This window comes from Colossoma macropomum, unplaced genomic scaffold (assembly GCF_904425465.1).
Source record: "Colossoma macropomum unplaced genomic scaffold, Colossoma_macropomum, whole genome shotgun sequence".
NCBI classification, from domain to species: Eukaryota; Metazoa; Chordata; class Actinopteri; order Characiformes; family Serrasalmidae; genus Colossoma; species Colossoma macropomum.
The window spans coordinates 7,152,402-7,168,911 of NW_023494806.1; the positions used below are offsets into that span (position 1 = coordinate 7,152,402).

At 39.6% G+C, this 16,510-nt stretch overlaps 1 protein-coding gene across 1 annotated transcript in view; it reads right to left on the reverse strand.

Moving 5' to 3' along the window:
* Positions 1 to 3,998: 3,998 nt before the first annotated feature.
* Positions 3,999 to 16,510, reverse strand: part of rtn4r (reticulon 4 receptor) — a 104,555-nt gene continuing 92,043 nt past the window's right edge. The window contains exon 2 of the mRNA XM_036598792.1: positions 3,999 to 6,114. Within this exon, the coding sequence (XP_036454685.1) occupies positions 4,724 to 6,114 (1,391 nt within the window). The 3' untranslated portion in view covers positions 3,999 to 4,723. The remainder of the gene's footprint in view (positions 6,115 to 16,510) is intronic.

A 16,510-nucleotide genomic window follows, 5' to 3' on the forward strand; every position in this document is an offset into this window, starting at 1 on the left:
TGCCTGAATCCATAATTTTACGCTACTATAAACCAAACGTATTCTGTTATTTTGAATATGGGCTCATGGGCTCCCTGTAAAATAGACATTAATGTTGTTAATGTCTCTGTTTGTTAGTTTAAATGTATGTGTATGTGTTCTGTTATTCCATGTCAGGGGTGTGTGGGTGTTTTGTGTTGGGGGTTGGTCACCAGGGGGTTGAAGCCTACAGCTTGTGGTGACCTCCCCATGGGTTCAGTGCTTTGTATGTGCCTTTCTGCATGGTGTTAATAAAAGAGCACTACTCACAGCAGAATCATGGCCTCCCCTGTGTCTGGCTCTATGACGATGGCACAACATTTATTGCATTCTATTGTCTGAAATCTGGCATTTCTTTTCTTTGGGATGAGCTGATTTTAGTGTGTTTAGTAAGCAGTGGGATTACTGACTAGGTCTCCACAGGCTGTACTAACCGCAGAGTGTATATCTGTGTCTCTCGCCAGAGTCCCATGGAGCAGGGCGAGCAAAAGTAGCTAAATGTGGAGGACAGGGACTTGAGCAGTGGCCAGATTTGACAAAGCAATGGGTCATCATCCGCAAACAATGAGCGTATCACAGCAAGACGTGCCATCTGCTTAGGAGAGAGGAGAGGAGCCTGGCCTGTCACTGTGTGTTTTCAGTATGTACAACGGCTTAAGAGTGTATTCATGTTGGAGACTAAATGTCAGTCCAAATTGGAAAAACAGTTTGCGAAAGAATAATAATAATAATAATAAAAAAAAACACAGTGTCAGACATGGTTGGTGGTTGTTTTATGTCTTCTAGGCTAATAGGTTGTGATATATTTCAGCAGTTAATGTGTTGGGCTGTTAGTGTTTATGTGTTAACTTCCAGCATTGCCAGCTAACTTCGAATTTATGATTACTTAAAGTAATAAATGAAACAAATTGTAACTGAGGTATTTTATGAAATGAATTATTGCAAACTACACATTCAACTTGTTATGAATTAGACCACTCCAAAATCCAGTCTTTCATCATTTCCAAATGGATGCTGCCTCCAGAGTAAAACATCGGGCCTTGTTATGCTTGATGGAATGGTGCCATTGTGTGGAAATCAGGTAATCAGAATAAAAATGTTTTGAAGTCATTCTGATGCAGAGAGAATATTGCATACTGTGTAATTATGTAGAAATTCAGATCAAATTCAATCAAAATATGCAAGCTTTAAAACATTCCTAATTCAATCAAGTAGAAACTCTATTGATGATTAAATCAATCCCCTGGTGCCCACTGGGATATTACGTTCCTCTCTAAAATGACAATTGTAGTACGATCATGCTGGGATAATGGCTCAGACATGAAAAGTGCTGGAAGTTATGTATGCTGGCAATTACGCTTTTTTTTTTCGTTTGTTTGTTTGATTTAAATACAGCCCATTTGCAGAGGCACTGCACATAGTAAATGTCCTCACATAAATGTTGTAGTATTATTTAAAGCCTGGAATGCCAAGTGCAGCAATAAATATTAAATGGGATGAAGATTCCTCATCCAGCCTGATGCTAAAAGGCCAACATCCTGGGCTTCATATATTCAGTGATGTATGTGTTCAACCCTGTTATGTGGTAATTCTTTCTTCCAGCGTCTTTCTTTTAGCTTTAGTTCTAGGTATTATGGTAACTGAGTTAGTGTGAGGTAGTAACTAGCTCATTATTTTGGGTAACACAATGGTGAGTTCCAAGACTTAGTTTAACTAAACTTAACTAAAATGCCCAGCAGGTTCTAGGTATTCACTGGATACATGTGTTGAACTCCAAACTGCTGTGTATATATTTTGGGTAAAATGATAAGTACCCAGACAGTAGCTATGTTACACTGATGCTGGAAATGAAGGTTCTAGCTATCAAGCTAATAATGAACATAGCAAAATAACTCATAAATGCACAATTTTGTGGAGTAACAAGGTGGTAATCCCCATCGGGTTCTGTTCTTAAGTATTTAGTGTTATGCTTTGGGTAATAAACCTGCCCTCCATGCTGCAGAATGGCCAATGATTGTTCTCCTGGGCAAGCGCACCATGCAAAAGTCCTTGGGCAAGACTCCTAAGGGAGTGTTTAAACGATGCCTTTTCAATCTCTTTCATGAATGCTTGTTCGCAACATGCACAGCGACTGGAAAAGCTCTGCACAGGGTGCTTCATAGTTTTAAACAATGCATTTAATTTGAAAATTAAACCATGAATTAACCACAAGTAAGCATCATACATACAGAGCTGACCAATCAATATCAGGAACACCTCTCTATTGTCCAGCAGATGAAAAAACTAAAATATAAAAAATGAGAAGTCATTTCAACTAAGAAAGTAACTCATAGAGACAGAATGCATTTAGGCCACACCCACACTGTGGGGGGAAACAACTCTGCATTTTCCATTGATTTGCATTGTCCACATTTTTTATATTGATTTCAAACTGAAATTGCGAATATGCCAAAAAGCTGTTGTGTGGTGGGTTGCGCGGCAAATAAGATCAGACACCCTGACTTAAGGTTTTACAGGATTCCAAGGTGCAAATCCGAGGAAAAAAGACATCATAGGTGGCTTAAAGCAGGAGGGCTCCCTAGCCACATGGACTTTATGGGATCCTGATAGTATCCATGTCTATGTGTGCAGCTGACATTTTGTGTAAGTCAAAAAGTTTTATATGTGTCTATCTGAATATTTGTTGCTAGAATTAGTATCCAAGTCCCCAGATACAGCTATGACAGCTTGCTCTAGGTTAGCATGCTAGGTAGCTATCAAAATACTTGATCAATACTTTTTTGATTTTGATCACAGTGTTAGTTAACATTAGCTGACAATAGTGACTAGTTTAGCCTACCTGGTGATTAGGTCAGGTAATAGTACAAGTCAAAATAAGTGATGGCTGTTCACTCTGTGGGGTCATTTTTCCACACTGATTTTCTATGTATCTGACCCTGTCTTTAGGGGAAAGGGTATTGAAATAGGCTGGTGTTAACAATTTATGTTAAAGGTGTTTCAAGACATACTCTCCCTCAATTACCCATTCATGCCCTTTTACACTTTGCAGACTGTTAACCCGTATTGTTTTCCCTCAAATGATCTGCTCTGTCTCTATTAAACAGCTTTTTTCGAGTTAACTCAACTTGAAGACAGTAGAGTTCACCCAACACAAACGTCTTAATTTAGTCAATAATTCTCCCAACTTCCTTTTCTAGCTCTGCAACTTTCTTTGTTTGTTTGTTTTACTTAATTTCACCACTAGCTTGGACACTTTCCATCTCACAGTCCCATCAGGCATTTTCAGATAGAAACAGCTGTGGCCTTGCTGGGCTTTAAACTCCTTTTAAACTGTATTTTCTACATTATATTAAACATTTATGGACATGACATCTGAATCACTGCAGGTGTTACCAAGTAGTCATAGCCATCCATAAATTATGCCAATGAATGAATTGACATTTCACCAAAGAGATCCCTACATTATCCAAGAAGCTTACCTAATTATTGACATTGGTTGATGATTAGAAATGAATACGAACAGCTTCGATGGCTTCTTTTGAGCACCTGTTTAAGTATCACTTGAATTCAACACTAAATTTCCTTAGTAATTCTACATCCCTCAGACATTCATAATAATTTGCTTGTTGAATTTCTTTATCCCACTTCATATATCACAGACTCATTAGCAGGTATGTGGAGGCCATTTATCGAACCTCATATTACATTCACCATAATGAATCACAAAAACAGAACATTGCATGCTGCCCTGTCCCTTGATTGGAAAATGACCCCTTGCTTCACCCAGGCTTTGATGATTAGACGATACAGCGTTCTGCTAACTAATTGCATCTTGTCCTCAAAGAGCTAATCCTGAAATTAATCTGTGAACCATTATCACTTTTCACTTCCAAAGTTCACTTTGTTCCAGTTTGCTGGACTTTTGGTGATTTTTTCAGATTTAGTATTTAATGATTTAATGTATAATAACAAACCCGCTATACAAAATCAGATATTTTATTTGTAATATATTTATGCTTGTACACCAGCAAAATAAAATGCATATCTATAATTCCATCGCAATCTCAGTGAACAGTTAGACAGCATTCCTTCGACAAACGCCACCAGTAAAATCTGCCGTGACGCAAACAGAACTCTGCATGTTTTGGGGATAATTAAACATTTGTCTTTACTGAAATACTTATAAACATAAAAAAACATAACAGTATTGAACAAATGTATCACTCTTCGAAGAAAAAAAAACATTGGGAACAGAAACCACGTCTTCGTCTCATACCCGCAACATTCCTGTGTGCTTTCGGCTCTCTGGCTTCGTTTTCTGTTTTTTTTTTTGTTTTTTTTTTTCCTTTCTTTTCTTTTTTTTGTGGGTTGTCTACAGTAGTCACTTTCTGATCAGTGTAAGCTTTTGCAGGTAAAGGGGAGGAGGACTTTCTCTGCGGTGTTGCTTAAACACAGCACATTTAAAAGTACATAGAACAAACATTTGGGCACTGAGTTTTTATTTACATTAGATCATATGGGTTCTGTAAAGGCATCCATTTCTTTAAATGTGTCTTTAGCTTCGTAAATTATTGTTTATTCTCAACCGTGTGGGTCAAGCTCGCGATCCCCCTTCTACAGTCTCTGCCTGTCTGTGTAGGTTACTGTAGGTATTCTGTGTCATTGTCATGAGCAAAAATGATCCAAGAGTTTGCTCTGATTTAAACTAAGACATGGTTAAGGACAACCAAAACATGGGGAAAAAGAGAAGGCCAAGCGCTCTAAGTGTAGATCCATGACCCTTCAGACACGACTGGTCAGATTTAGGCTTTTTGGAGCACTTTTTTTTCTTTTTGGATGGTGCCGTAGATGGTTCCAGGTCATCCAGCAGTTCTGGGTTGAGTTTATCCAGAGACTGATCGAGGTTGTTGGAAAGGGTACCTAGTGGCCCATCATTGAGACTTACTCCTTGCTTGCCACGGGTGTCATTCTTTATCCGTTCCGCTTCTCGGACCTTGGTCTTGGATATGTTCTCCTTCTCTTTCTGTGGATTGTTTGTGATCTGGCGGCTGTTGTAAGATGAGGGGTCAGGGAGGGACTTACTGGAAATGATGGAGGATTTGTCATTATCTGAAAGACAGCACCTTGGAATGCTTTCTCCCAAGGGGTCATCGAGGGAGTGGAACTTTCCAGAACGGGTCTTGGTCTCGACGCATCCTTCCAGGTCGCTGCTTTTAAGTCGTTTCAGGTCTTTCCCCACAAGAGCGATTGGTAGGTGGCATTCGAGCTCAGAGCTGGAGCCTTTGAAGCGTTTGAACCAGTCCCACAGCGGCCTGGCCCGGCAGTCGCAAATCCATTGGTTCCCATTCAGCCGCAGGTACTGGAGCGACACTAAAGGCTCCATCGACTCCCCACTCAGCATAGTGAGGTTGTTGTAAAAGAGGAACAAGGTAGCAAGCTTGCCAAGGTCGCTGAAGGCCCGCTGCTGCACATGAATGATACGGTTTTGATGCAGGAGCAGGCGGTCCAGGTTGATCAATCCTCGCAACATGTGATCCGTCACCACCTTGATCTTGTTGTTGTGCAGGAACAGGTAAGTGAGGTTGGCCAGATCCAAGAAAGTGTCGTCGTGCAGGGCTAGAAGGTTATTGTCCTGTAAATACAGATACTGGAGCGAGAAGAGTCCACGGAACACTCCTACGGGGAGCTCAGACAGTCCGCACCTGTGCAGATGCAAGGTGTGCAGCTTGGTCAAACCTCGGAATGCCGAGGGACTGATGATCCGAAGGTTGCTGTTGTCGCCGATATCCAGCTCCTCCAGTCTCTCCAGGCCATAGAATGCCCCAGCCTCAATGTGGCTGATGTTGTTGGAGTACATCCAGAGGACAGTGAGATTATGCACAGAGCTAAAGCTGGTGGAACGGACCACCGTCAGTTTGTTGCTCTGGAGGAATATCCGCTGGCTGCGGACTGGGATTTCGGTGGGAATGGAGAACAGGCCCTGCTGCTGACAGGCCACAGTCGGCCTCGGCTCACTGTAGCACACACATTTCGCCGGGCAGCCGTTCAGCGCTGGCACAAGGTTCAGCCACAGCACCAGGCACAAGAGTCGGCCGCCTGTGGAGAGGAGACAAAGAACAAGGGGGGGTCAGTTTTGCGGCTGAGACCATAACTACTTATCATCCCATGATACTGCTGCACATAAAAGAGCTAATTATAGCTTCATTATTGAAGCGCTGTTATAAAGAGTTTAGCCATAATTGAATTAGTCGCTTGAATATCTGTTGAACAATTATGCCAGGGTGGGAGGATGATAAGGGTGCTTGATTTCAAGAGCACACATGCTTTATTATGAAAAGAAGAAACATGAACCAAGTCAAAAGGAGACAGTCATGAAAATGGAAAGCTTAATCCATTACGCTTACGAATATACGAAGTCACTTGGGTCACTTGTCTCAGAAAAGATAACCGGCAAATCATACGCAACTTCTGCTTGTCTCATCTACAGATAAGAAAGACACAACCCTTCGATTCGGTAACAGCCTTCAAATATTATCTGCTCTGCAACATAGCTCCTCTGAAATGGCTGGCCGCAGTCTGCCTGAGAAGAAAGCACCACTGGCGGATATCTTCGCCTTGGGACCCATTCCTATCTATCAGCCAACGCAAGCATGAGGAGCCAGGCAATTGGGAGTGCTGATAAATTAAACATAGGAATGTGCCTTGCGCAAAATTAGCTGGCACTAATAGGGAAGGTGGAACTAATCATGCTTTGGCAGGGTGAAGGGGTTGACATTTTAGTCTGTCCTTAGAAAGATAAGTGCAGTGGTGGGCCTCTTCATGCTTTTGTGGCTGGATGGAAGGCATATAGGTTTTCTTTTCCTTTTTTTCTTTTTGACTGCAGGGCTGTGGAAAAGATCGGTGTGGGCATTCTTGAACTGTTTTGAAGTGCTGCATAAAGACGACCTGCATCAGCCAAGCTCTGATCTGAGATCTGAAGTGTGTGTATGTGTAATAAGCAATTCTGAGTTATGTAATGATGACCTAATTAAGGCCAGTTATGATCTAGGCAACAATTCCTGCTTTCCCACTGTGATTTCATTGTCATTAGCAGAAATATATTTGTAAGTGGAAATGTGAATGTTTGTAGCAGGAAACGCTTCAAATAGCATCAAGTGACAGTTGTGTTACTCCCTTTTAACCCCTGAAACTGCTAGTTTATTATTCAGTTTTAATGAAGAATACAGTCACTAATATCAGTTAATTGGTATGAACTATGAAGCTAATATATAAGCTATTTAGCTATCAAAGTGAAGAATTAAAGTGGGCCCACATACTTCGATAACAGTCTGAGAAAGACATCAATGTTAGATAGGGTACATCGTCTATCAGTCATTTTTCTTTGGTTTAATATTGTTCGGGATAAGTAAAAAGTCAGGAATCACTCAAAAATCCACAAGATGCCTAATGTTAGCCAAATATGCATCATAACAATTTGTGCAGATTTCTGCTGATATTTAATAATCATACTGCAAGATTCAACACATGCAATATTGTTGCAATTGATACTGAAATCACTATTGCGTTTTGGTGAAAAAATTGCAATTTCAACAAAGATTTTTTAGATATATAGAGCCAGATCTAGAAGTCCCCACACTATATGAAAGCCTGTTCCCAACATGGCAGCAACATGTCAAAATATTGATTTCAAAATGATCCTCAAAATACTGATTTAGTATCTTGAAATAATAGTAATTATTTTGGCAAAATATGAAGACAGAAATGATCTTCCATAAAAATGTATAACCAGCAATGCCTTATGGCTATTAAAAAATGACATTCGCACATGTATTATCTTATACATGTAGCATTTCATCATGTTAATGTTGCAAACTGTGATAATGGTAAACATGGATTAGACCATAATCAGAAAATTAGAGTATATTTAGCAAAGGCCATTTTTAAGTCAAGGCCATCTTCGACTCGTCCTGAAGCAGCCCCACCCTTACGCAGCCTCTGTCCCTCCGTCTTGCAGCTTGTTAAACGGAGCTTGCTTGAGGCTTGACAGCACCCCTGTGCTACCCTTTCCCTCAAATACTCTACCCCTCCCCTCTCTCTCTCCTTTTCCGTCATCCTCCTGTACCGGAAAGCTGTCAGACTTTCCCTCTTTCTGCTTCACAGCACTCCTCTCTCACTCTCTTTTCTCTCCTCCGATAAAAATATTCTATTGCTACACTGTTCTGTGTTAGGCTTCATGAATCCATCAGGCCTCCTCTTTTTTTATCTTCTAGTCATTAGCAGACTACCCACACCCCCACAAAGCGTGGCTGAGACCCGCTTTCAAAGCCGCCTTTTCTCTGCATTAGCCGGTCGCGCTAACCTGCACGCACCTTCCCCTCGCCTTTCATCTATTTAGTGTTGAATAAAGTTGCTTGAAATGTCATCCACTGTCCTCCAATTATTTCAGAGCAGTGTCTGCTCCCCTGGACGGTCACATATCTATGCCCTTTATCGTTAGTCACCCTTCAGTATAAAAGGCCATTTGGTTGTCATCGACCACATGCCTCTTTCATATTTTTCCCTTTTTTGCTCTCTTTCCACTTCTTCATCAGTATGCTGGTCACCCTTCTCTTCTCTCTGATCACAGCCAGGAATCTTATTCTCTTCTCTCTTTTCCTTTTTCCTGCCACTTCCATCTTTTTGGGGTGGCCATCAACTCTCCAAAGCATCAAAAGCTCAATTTACTTTATGGAAAAAAAGTGATGCACAGAATTTAAATTTCAATTATGTATAATATACAGATGAAATGGGATTCCCAACACCCCGTGGAAGACTTGATAGACCACCAAAACTGCCCCCATTAGATAAACAGCACTTAAAGCTTTCATATTTGAGAGAGGGGAAAAAATCAAACTGCTTCAGATCCGAAAACATCCACAGCCATCCTTCCACTGTGAGAAGACAACTCAGTGCTGTGGGTCCGTAAGGATGTGTAGCTGTCAAGAAGCCTCATTGAGAAAAGGAGACAGACACGTCAAACAAAGAAGTCCAGACCTCAATACAATTAAATGTGGATTAATTGAAATGTGAGAAGCAGAAAAGGCAACCAACTTCTAAGACTGAACTTTGGAGGTGTGGAAAAATATCCCTGCAGATTATTGAAAGCAAGTCTTCCAGAGAGAATGGAAGTGGTAATACAGGTAAAAGGTGGACATTATATATACTAAAAAATTATACATTTTTTGCATAATATTTAGCTGTAATCTAAGTTAAACAAATATTTTCTTCTTTATTCTGATGCTGAAAGAACATGGCTTAATGGCTGTTTTGACTGGAATTTAGATTAGTAAAGGGTGGTCTCTGATGTTTGTACAGTACTGTATATGTGTATATATGTTATACCTGCATAGATATTCACATACAACAAAAATATATTACATCTGTCTTTCAGTTTACTCACGTTTCATAGCAATATTGTTGATGCAATAGACTGTAAAATAAGTATTATCACTGTCAAAATACTGTACAATTTAATGATCAATACTCGTTTAAACTCACTGTATTTTAACACTGCTGTTGTTCATTTACAGAAATAGAATATAAATTCACAACACAAGTTATCACCTTTATTTTTACAAACAGTTGTGTTTATTTTCATGGTTGTTACTCTTATTATGATGCTAAAATACTGCATGTTAACTAGTTGAAATGAATGATTGAATTATGTAAAAGGCAGTATTTGTAAGACATTAAATGACTGTATTTTACAGTCATTTACCGTTATTGAGAAAACATACTTTTACTGTTATTCAACAGCTTTTGTCAGACTTTTTGCGTTTTTTTTTTTGTTTGTTTGTTTTTTTTTAGATGTATGTATACTTTATCCATATGGAAATGACATATGCATTTGAATGATGCCAATTCAGTGCATCAGTATAAAAGACCACTGGACAGAATAGCACTGGCCCTAGCAGTTTTCTGCACATTCTATATAATGCTTGTGAAAAGCTGCACTGGCCTACTTGTTTTGCATTGTCTTCCAGTTATGTCTCTAATTACAGAGGCACATGATGGCACAGAACGCTGCTGTCATTTAAAATCTGCAGCTTGCTAACACTGCAAAAGAGTGAAACTGGATTCTCAAGTGACAAGACTATTAGGAGTGCAATCCTAAGCGCCTCTTAGCATGGAGAGGACCTCTCCGAGTCATTATAGAGAAGCTGAACACCAAGCACTCAGCTTTGCATGAAACGCATTGATTGCTGCTGCTGCTCTCTCTCTTTCTCTCTCTCTCTCTCTCTCTCTCTCTCTCTCTGTATGACAAGGCACTCGTCTTGATAAAAAGGAGACAGTGGGACAGGCAATGCACACCTGATCAAGGAGGCTTCTTCACCATCTAATTAAATTATTTGTGTGGACAAGAAAACAGGAAACAATGCAAAGCAGGCACTTAGGATAACAGCGAGTGGAGAGAATGAGCGAGAGACAGAGGGAGGTAGCTTGTTGACTCTGAGCAGCGAAGTGTGGCAATCCCTGCCTCCGAGCTCATTTACATATGTCCCTGCGGAGCACGGGGTGAATTTAGCGACATTTCCAACTTTATCTTCTCCTCATGAGCATGCTGCACATCCTTCCCCTTTTTACAACTGCCATTGTCCTGACACCACCTGGGGCATGTTGGGTGAGGGACAACAACACACCCGGCGGGGCTTTTCGCCTTATTGGTCATGTTGTGAAAGAATGGTCTCAGAGGAGCACAGATAGTTATCATGGACATAATGTGTTGAAAATTTCGAGAACTGAGAAATGACTGAGCTCAGCGGCTTCTACGAGGGTCTGTGGTTTTACATCACAATGGAGGATAATTCAATTATCAAGGTGTAAACAAAGTCCTTTAATGTGGAATGTATCCATCCATTTATCTATTTATCCCACTTTTATATCAGAACAGACTGAATATGTTAGCCCCAAGTGATTGTCTAGTGACCACATTTATTTGTCCTCTTGCCTTTTTTGTTTCTCCACCTTCAATTGCTGTTTTTTTTTTTTTGTTGTTGTCCTTTTGTGAATTTGAGTTCAATTCTACATAGTAAAGTTGCTCCCATTCACACATCTGCCTCGAAAAACTTTTTAGTCCAAGCAACTCCAAGAACTTAGTTACAGTAGTTGGTTCAGACGCTAATCACCCACTGGTAATGCTAACTGAGACTAAGCTATCTTAACCTATTCCACCAATGCAGTCTGTGAGGAACATTAGCTTGAAAAACTTGCAAGAACATCCCACAACAGCATTAGCTAGCCAGCTATCTGTAAACGTTTAGTGCCAAAACAAAGACAGCTAGCTAGCTAACAGTTGCTGTTCTTCAATGTGATCAGTGGTTAAGTTGTACAGACATTTGGAGGGTGGGGGTGGGGGGGGGGGTGGGGGTGGTGTGGGTTCAAATAATAACCATGTAAGGTGGTGGTCAGAGCATTTCCTTATGTGGGATGAGGTGGTGGAGGGTGTTGGGGTAATTGTGCCATGTTATATTGTGATTAGTCTGCCATTTCTTACACTATAAGAAATAAAGGTTCTATGCAGGTACACTTTTCGTTCATCAGGGTAAAAACAATGTAAATGTTCCCTCAAAGGTACACCAGTGGTTTTAAGTCCAATTGTGAACTAAGTGTGAATAAGTTTTTCCAGGTGAAAAGTTTGTATTTGTACTGTTTTGTACTATTTGTACTGGGATGTGTGGAATCAATACAAATTAGCTTGAATTATGTTCCCTGACTAAAGACACTGAGACCCCTTAAGGGGTACCCCCCTAGTGATGGACATGGGTACAGTTTCGTACCTTTATTTCTGAGAGTGTACTATGTTCTATATATTTATTCCACCTAACAAAACTTTCTGCAGCAATGACCACTGACATTTAAAAAATCAGGCATAAAAAATAAAACCATAACATTAGCAATCCTTTGTCGGTTCTCATTCTTGATATGTAGCTGGCAGTGCCAGCTTATTATATTATTTTTACCTTTTATCTAAATATTAAGACAATCCTCAAAATGTATGTTAGTCTGATTAACTTATACAATCTCACTGGTTAACATTGATTATTCTACCTTTTTCTTTTCTTTTTCAAGAGTTTATTCCATACAGGGAGGCAAGGTTGCCAGGTCTAGCAAACATCTCCAGCCCAATGTTTGCTCAGAAGGTGTCCACCAGAAGCTGAAATTCTATCATTTTCTCCCATGGCTCCATTTTCACACTATCCCAATTTGGCAGGAGAACCACGAATCTTCCAAACCTGACAACAGGTGTGCGTGTTGTACCAAACACTCCACAACAAAAGTGTGCGATTCTACATTAGCACCTCTTCTGTAGGTGTGCATGCTCTGCCCTGAAGATAACTTGTTTGCTTTACATGAAAAACTCCTGTATTTATACATATAGATGGAAAGAAAACATTAATAATAAAGATAAAGATCTTAAGAGTTCAAAAGGAGATGGAAAGGGGGATGATCAATTTACAAGGGGGAATTTTTTTTATCATTTATTTGTTTGACCAAGGCAGTGGCATCCCCTCACCTGCCCCTTTAAATCGAACCCTGTCTATGATTTAGTAATTAGAAGAAGAATGGCTTCTCATTAGGACAGCAAGTCATTAATTGCTGTGTTCAGTGTTGAAATATTAGCACACTTTGTTTCCTCCTTGTTAATTGTTACAGCAAACAAATGGCATTGTTGATATTGCTAATCCCCAAAGTGGTGCCACTTAAACTGTGCCATGTCCCATGAATATATGTGGAGAAGTTATTCTCAGTCCATTTGACAGTGTAGCGACTAATTATTGACTGGATGGTACGCTTTTAATAATTTGATGCCCTGTTTGTTGTTTGATTCTTGCATTTTGAAAAGCAACCTAGAATCTATTTGCTCAGCCCCTTAACTCTAAGATTGCGGCTTCTGTTGGTGGCAATAAAAAGGGCCTCAATCCACTGTTCATAACTTATTCACTGTAAAAGTGCCCATGAGTTTCACCTTTTTCAATGATAACACTGAAGGTGTTACTGTGTACCTTCAGGAAGGCTGACTGTTGGGTGTGTAGTGTCATTATGAAACAAATTAGGAAGAAATTTAGCTCATTTGACCTATTTAAATTGATCTAATTGCTAAATATAACCTTGTTTGTGCTCAATTTCTTCAACAAAATGTGGTTGCATTAGTGGATTTGGTCTCCACATATAAACTCAGAATCATTATCGTAATGCAAACCTGTTTGATTTTAGACCTACTGATATATTTATATCAGATGATTTGAAAGCCGTCACTGCCAGAATAAAACAGCTGTTCTTTGCATTGTGGCAAATTTTATGATCATTTGATCTAAAGTGAAAGCCCAGAATACATCAACATCAATGTATTATTTTACATACTCTTACAATGAAAGTTGAGAATCTTTCTACTAGAAGAAAGTCAATGCTTTCAATTTTTTAAGGAGCACTTAAGCATTAAACAAACAAGCAGTAAACATCCAGTTATCTTGTCAGTCAAGCACACCAAAACCACTCAATGTTCAAAAGTTGTTCAAATTATAATCCCACATTTTCAACATACCTACACATATACGCAACAATTCAAATCTAATTCCTGTCGAAACTGCTGCTTCAAAGTTCACCATATATTATCCTCCAGCTAGCCCAACTCTAATGATGGAAATAGAAAAAAATCTTTATGCAAAGAAATGGATAACTTGGTGCCTCCGTAAAATATGAGAAATGTTCCCAAGTCCACTGTGAAGACTGATTTCTCTGAGGCAGAGAAATTAGTTGGACTTCGCCGGTGCATTTCACAGGCCTGTACGTGTAAATTTAATTTACCAAACTGATTTAATTACCCACGGCCTCATCCGTCTGATGATGAAAAAATCAGCATTTTCTTTCTGGCTTTGAATGCAGATGTAGACATAAAGACTAGACCAAAAAAGGAGAGATGCACTAAGGAATGAGAGTGGACAGAGAGAGGAACAGCTATTGAATTAGGCTGGGAGAAAAATAGGTATAGCATTGTATTGTGACACTGTTGGTGAAAAAATAGTATTGATGGTATCAGTAACTACGTCTACATGCCCACAATAGCCGGACGAAGCTATTAGTTAGACAGAACCAAGAGCTGAACAAAAGGTTAGTCATTTACCTGCCGGCCAGCATAGTCTGACTTTATAATGCATGATGCAGCTTGTATGTAGTTTCACCCATCATCACACGTGGGACTAAAAATGTCACAAAAGTCATTAGTGCTCATTGACTTAGATCATTTCATGGTTGCTGGAACAAAACCTTATGTCTCCATTTTTGTTGTTATTCAGTTTTTGACATAATTTGAAAATGCCTCTTGACATTTACAGTAGCCACGTTTACATGCAGCCTGATAATCCATTGATAACCTGACTAATTGCTCAATCAGAATAGAATACATACATGTATACGCCATTCGGGATACAATGTCTATCCGATTGAACGAAATGGGTAATCCTGTAAATAATCCTTTAAACATAAGAATAATATCTGTGTAAATGTCTGTATCTGATTATATTCCCAATTGGAAAGTTTAAGTACGTTCTGCGCATGTGCGTCACATCATAGTGAAAGTGTATAATGTTCAACATGGAGCAGAAGCTGGTCTGCAGAGGAGATGAAGTTTATGCTCTTAAAGACAGCGTTGGGATGGGTGTCCAGCTTACGTGTCTCATAACACGTCGTCTTCTTCTCAACCTTCTTTAATAAGTACATGTGAAGTATGTTTTCCTGAGTCTGACATCATTTTAAAGTCATTAAAAACACAAGCACTGCTCACTGCTGCTCGTCTCACTCTGACTGGACTTACATGATGCTCGGTTGTCAGGGTAATAACGTATACACTTAGTGGTACTGTACACATGGGTGTATTTTGGACTGGATTACTTGTAGTGTGCATGTAAACAGAGATTTTCCATCAGATTGTTGAGTAGAGTGAAAATATACCCCTCAGTCTTAATCTATAATCGGAATGTATTTAATTGGAATGGCAATGCAACTTTTAATAACTTTGAAAAGAGTCTGGTTTTGTTGACTTACATTAAAAGCAAAGTATGTTTTGTCCATGTCCGGTAAAGTCATCATTTTGGAGATTCAAGGTCCCAGTTAGTTTGATATCAAATCATTGGTGTGTATGTAAACATAGTTAGTCATATCCAGGGCCTCAAGCGATATCCTGCACCCACGCCAGCCATATTCTTTTGCATGCAAGAACAGAAAATGAATTAGACTCTGTTGTTTTCTACAAAACAATATTGGATATTGAAGTTTACAACATACTCAGGGGCCCTAAGTAATTGCTTGTACTGCGGATAGCAAGAAACTGCCCTGGTCATACCAATAGTATAAATGCACAGAGCCCCAAGGCCAAAGCCCAAAGCCCTCACATAATGGAATATTGGTGTGAATTAGGTAGAAAAATACTAATATATCACAATATATGTTCAAAATATTGCAGTATCATCAGATATCGGTTTTGTTTCGGAGCATAACTCGCAGTTAAATGCAATAAATTGCAATGCATAGCTAAATGTCATATATGTGCAATATTTAACATGTTGCAAGTCATTAAAAATCACAGTGGAATCATATCTTAAAACTCATGCTAATATCATATTACCGCCAGCGATTCTCACTCTTGCTATACAATCAGCGATTCGGAGGAACTGAAATGACCGGCGTGGCAGTGAGCACACAGTGTGGTGTGCAGACGCTGATCCTACTAACACTTGAACAGGAACAAGAGCAGATCAGGGCGTGTGTGTCCCTCATGCTACCAGCCAACCAGATGGCTCATGAATAACAGAGACACACGGGTCGTAGGGGATCAAAACGGTGAGGGAAAAGAAACGCATATGCACAAACTGTTCAAGCACTTGTGAAATAAATGCCATCGCTGTAATGATGGATACTGCGGATATAAATGATGAATTGTTTTTAAATGTCCTGTTTAAATTTACTACCTTTTTTCTTAAAATCCATAACTTTTCTGATCTGCTGGCAATAGTATGTGTCACCCATCTAAACTAAGAGAATTTCCAAATTTTCCACCTGACTTAGCAGATGGTTTAAGCCACTGTAGTCACAGTGTGAAATTCAACAAAAGCTTGATGCAGCATGAAGACCAAAACTAAAAGTACACACTTAAAAGTAGAGGTTCCTAAATGGTGCAGAACTTTCACATCATGTTCTTGACCATATTTACACGTTATGGCATTTGGCAGATGTTCTTATCCAGAGTGATTTACGATTGAGTTATGTTACAGAGGTAGACAGATGTAGCAGTAGGAGTCTTGCCCAAGGATTCTTATTTGTATAGCATGGTGTGCTTCAGTGAAAAGGGAACTGGTCCTAGTTCCCTGGTTTACCCCACAGAGGGTAGTAGTGTTACCCACTATGGCATACCAACCACATTAACACAATATGTTTTTTAACACTATCAAACAATGAT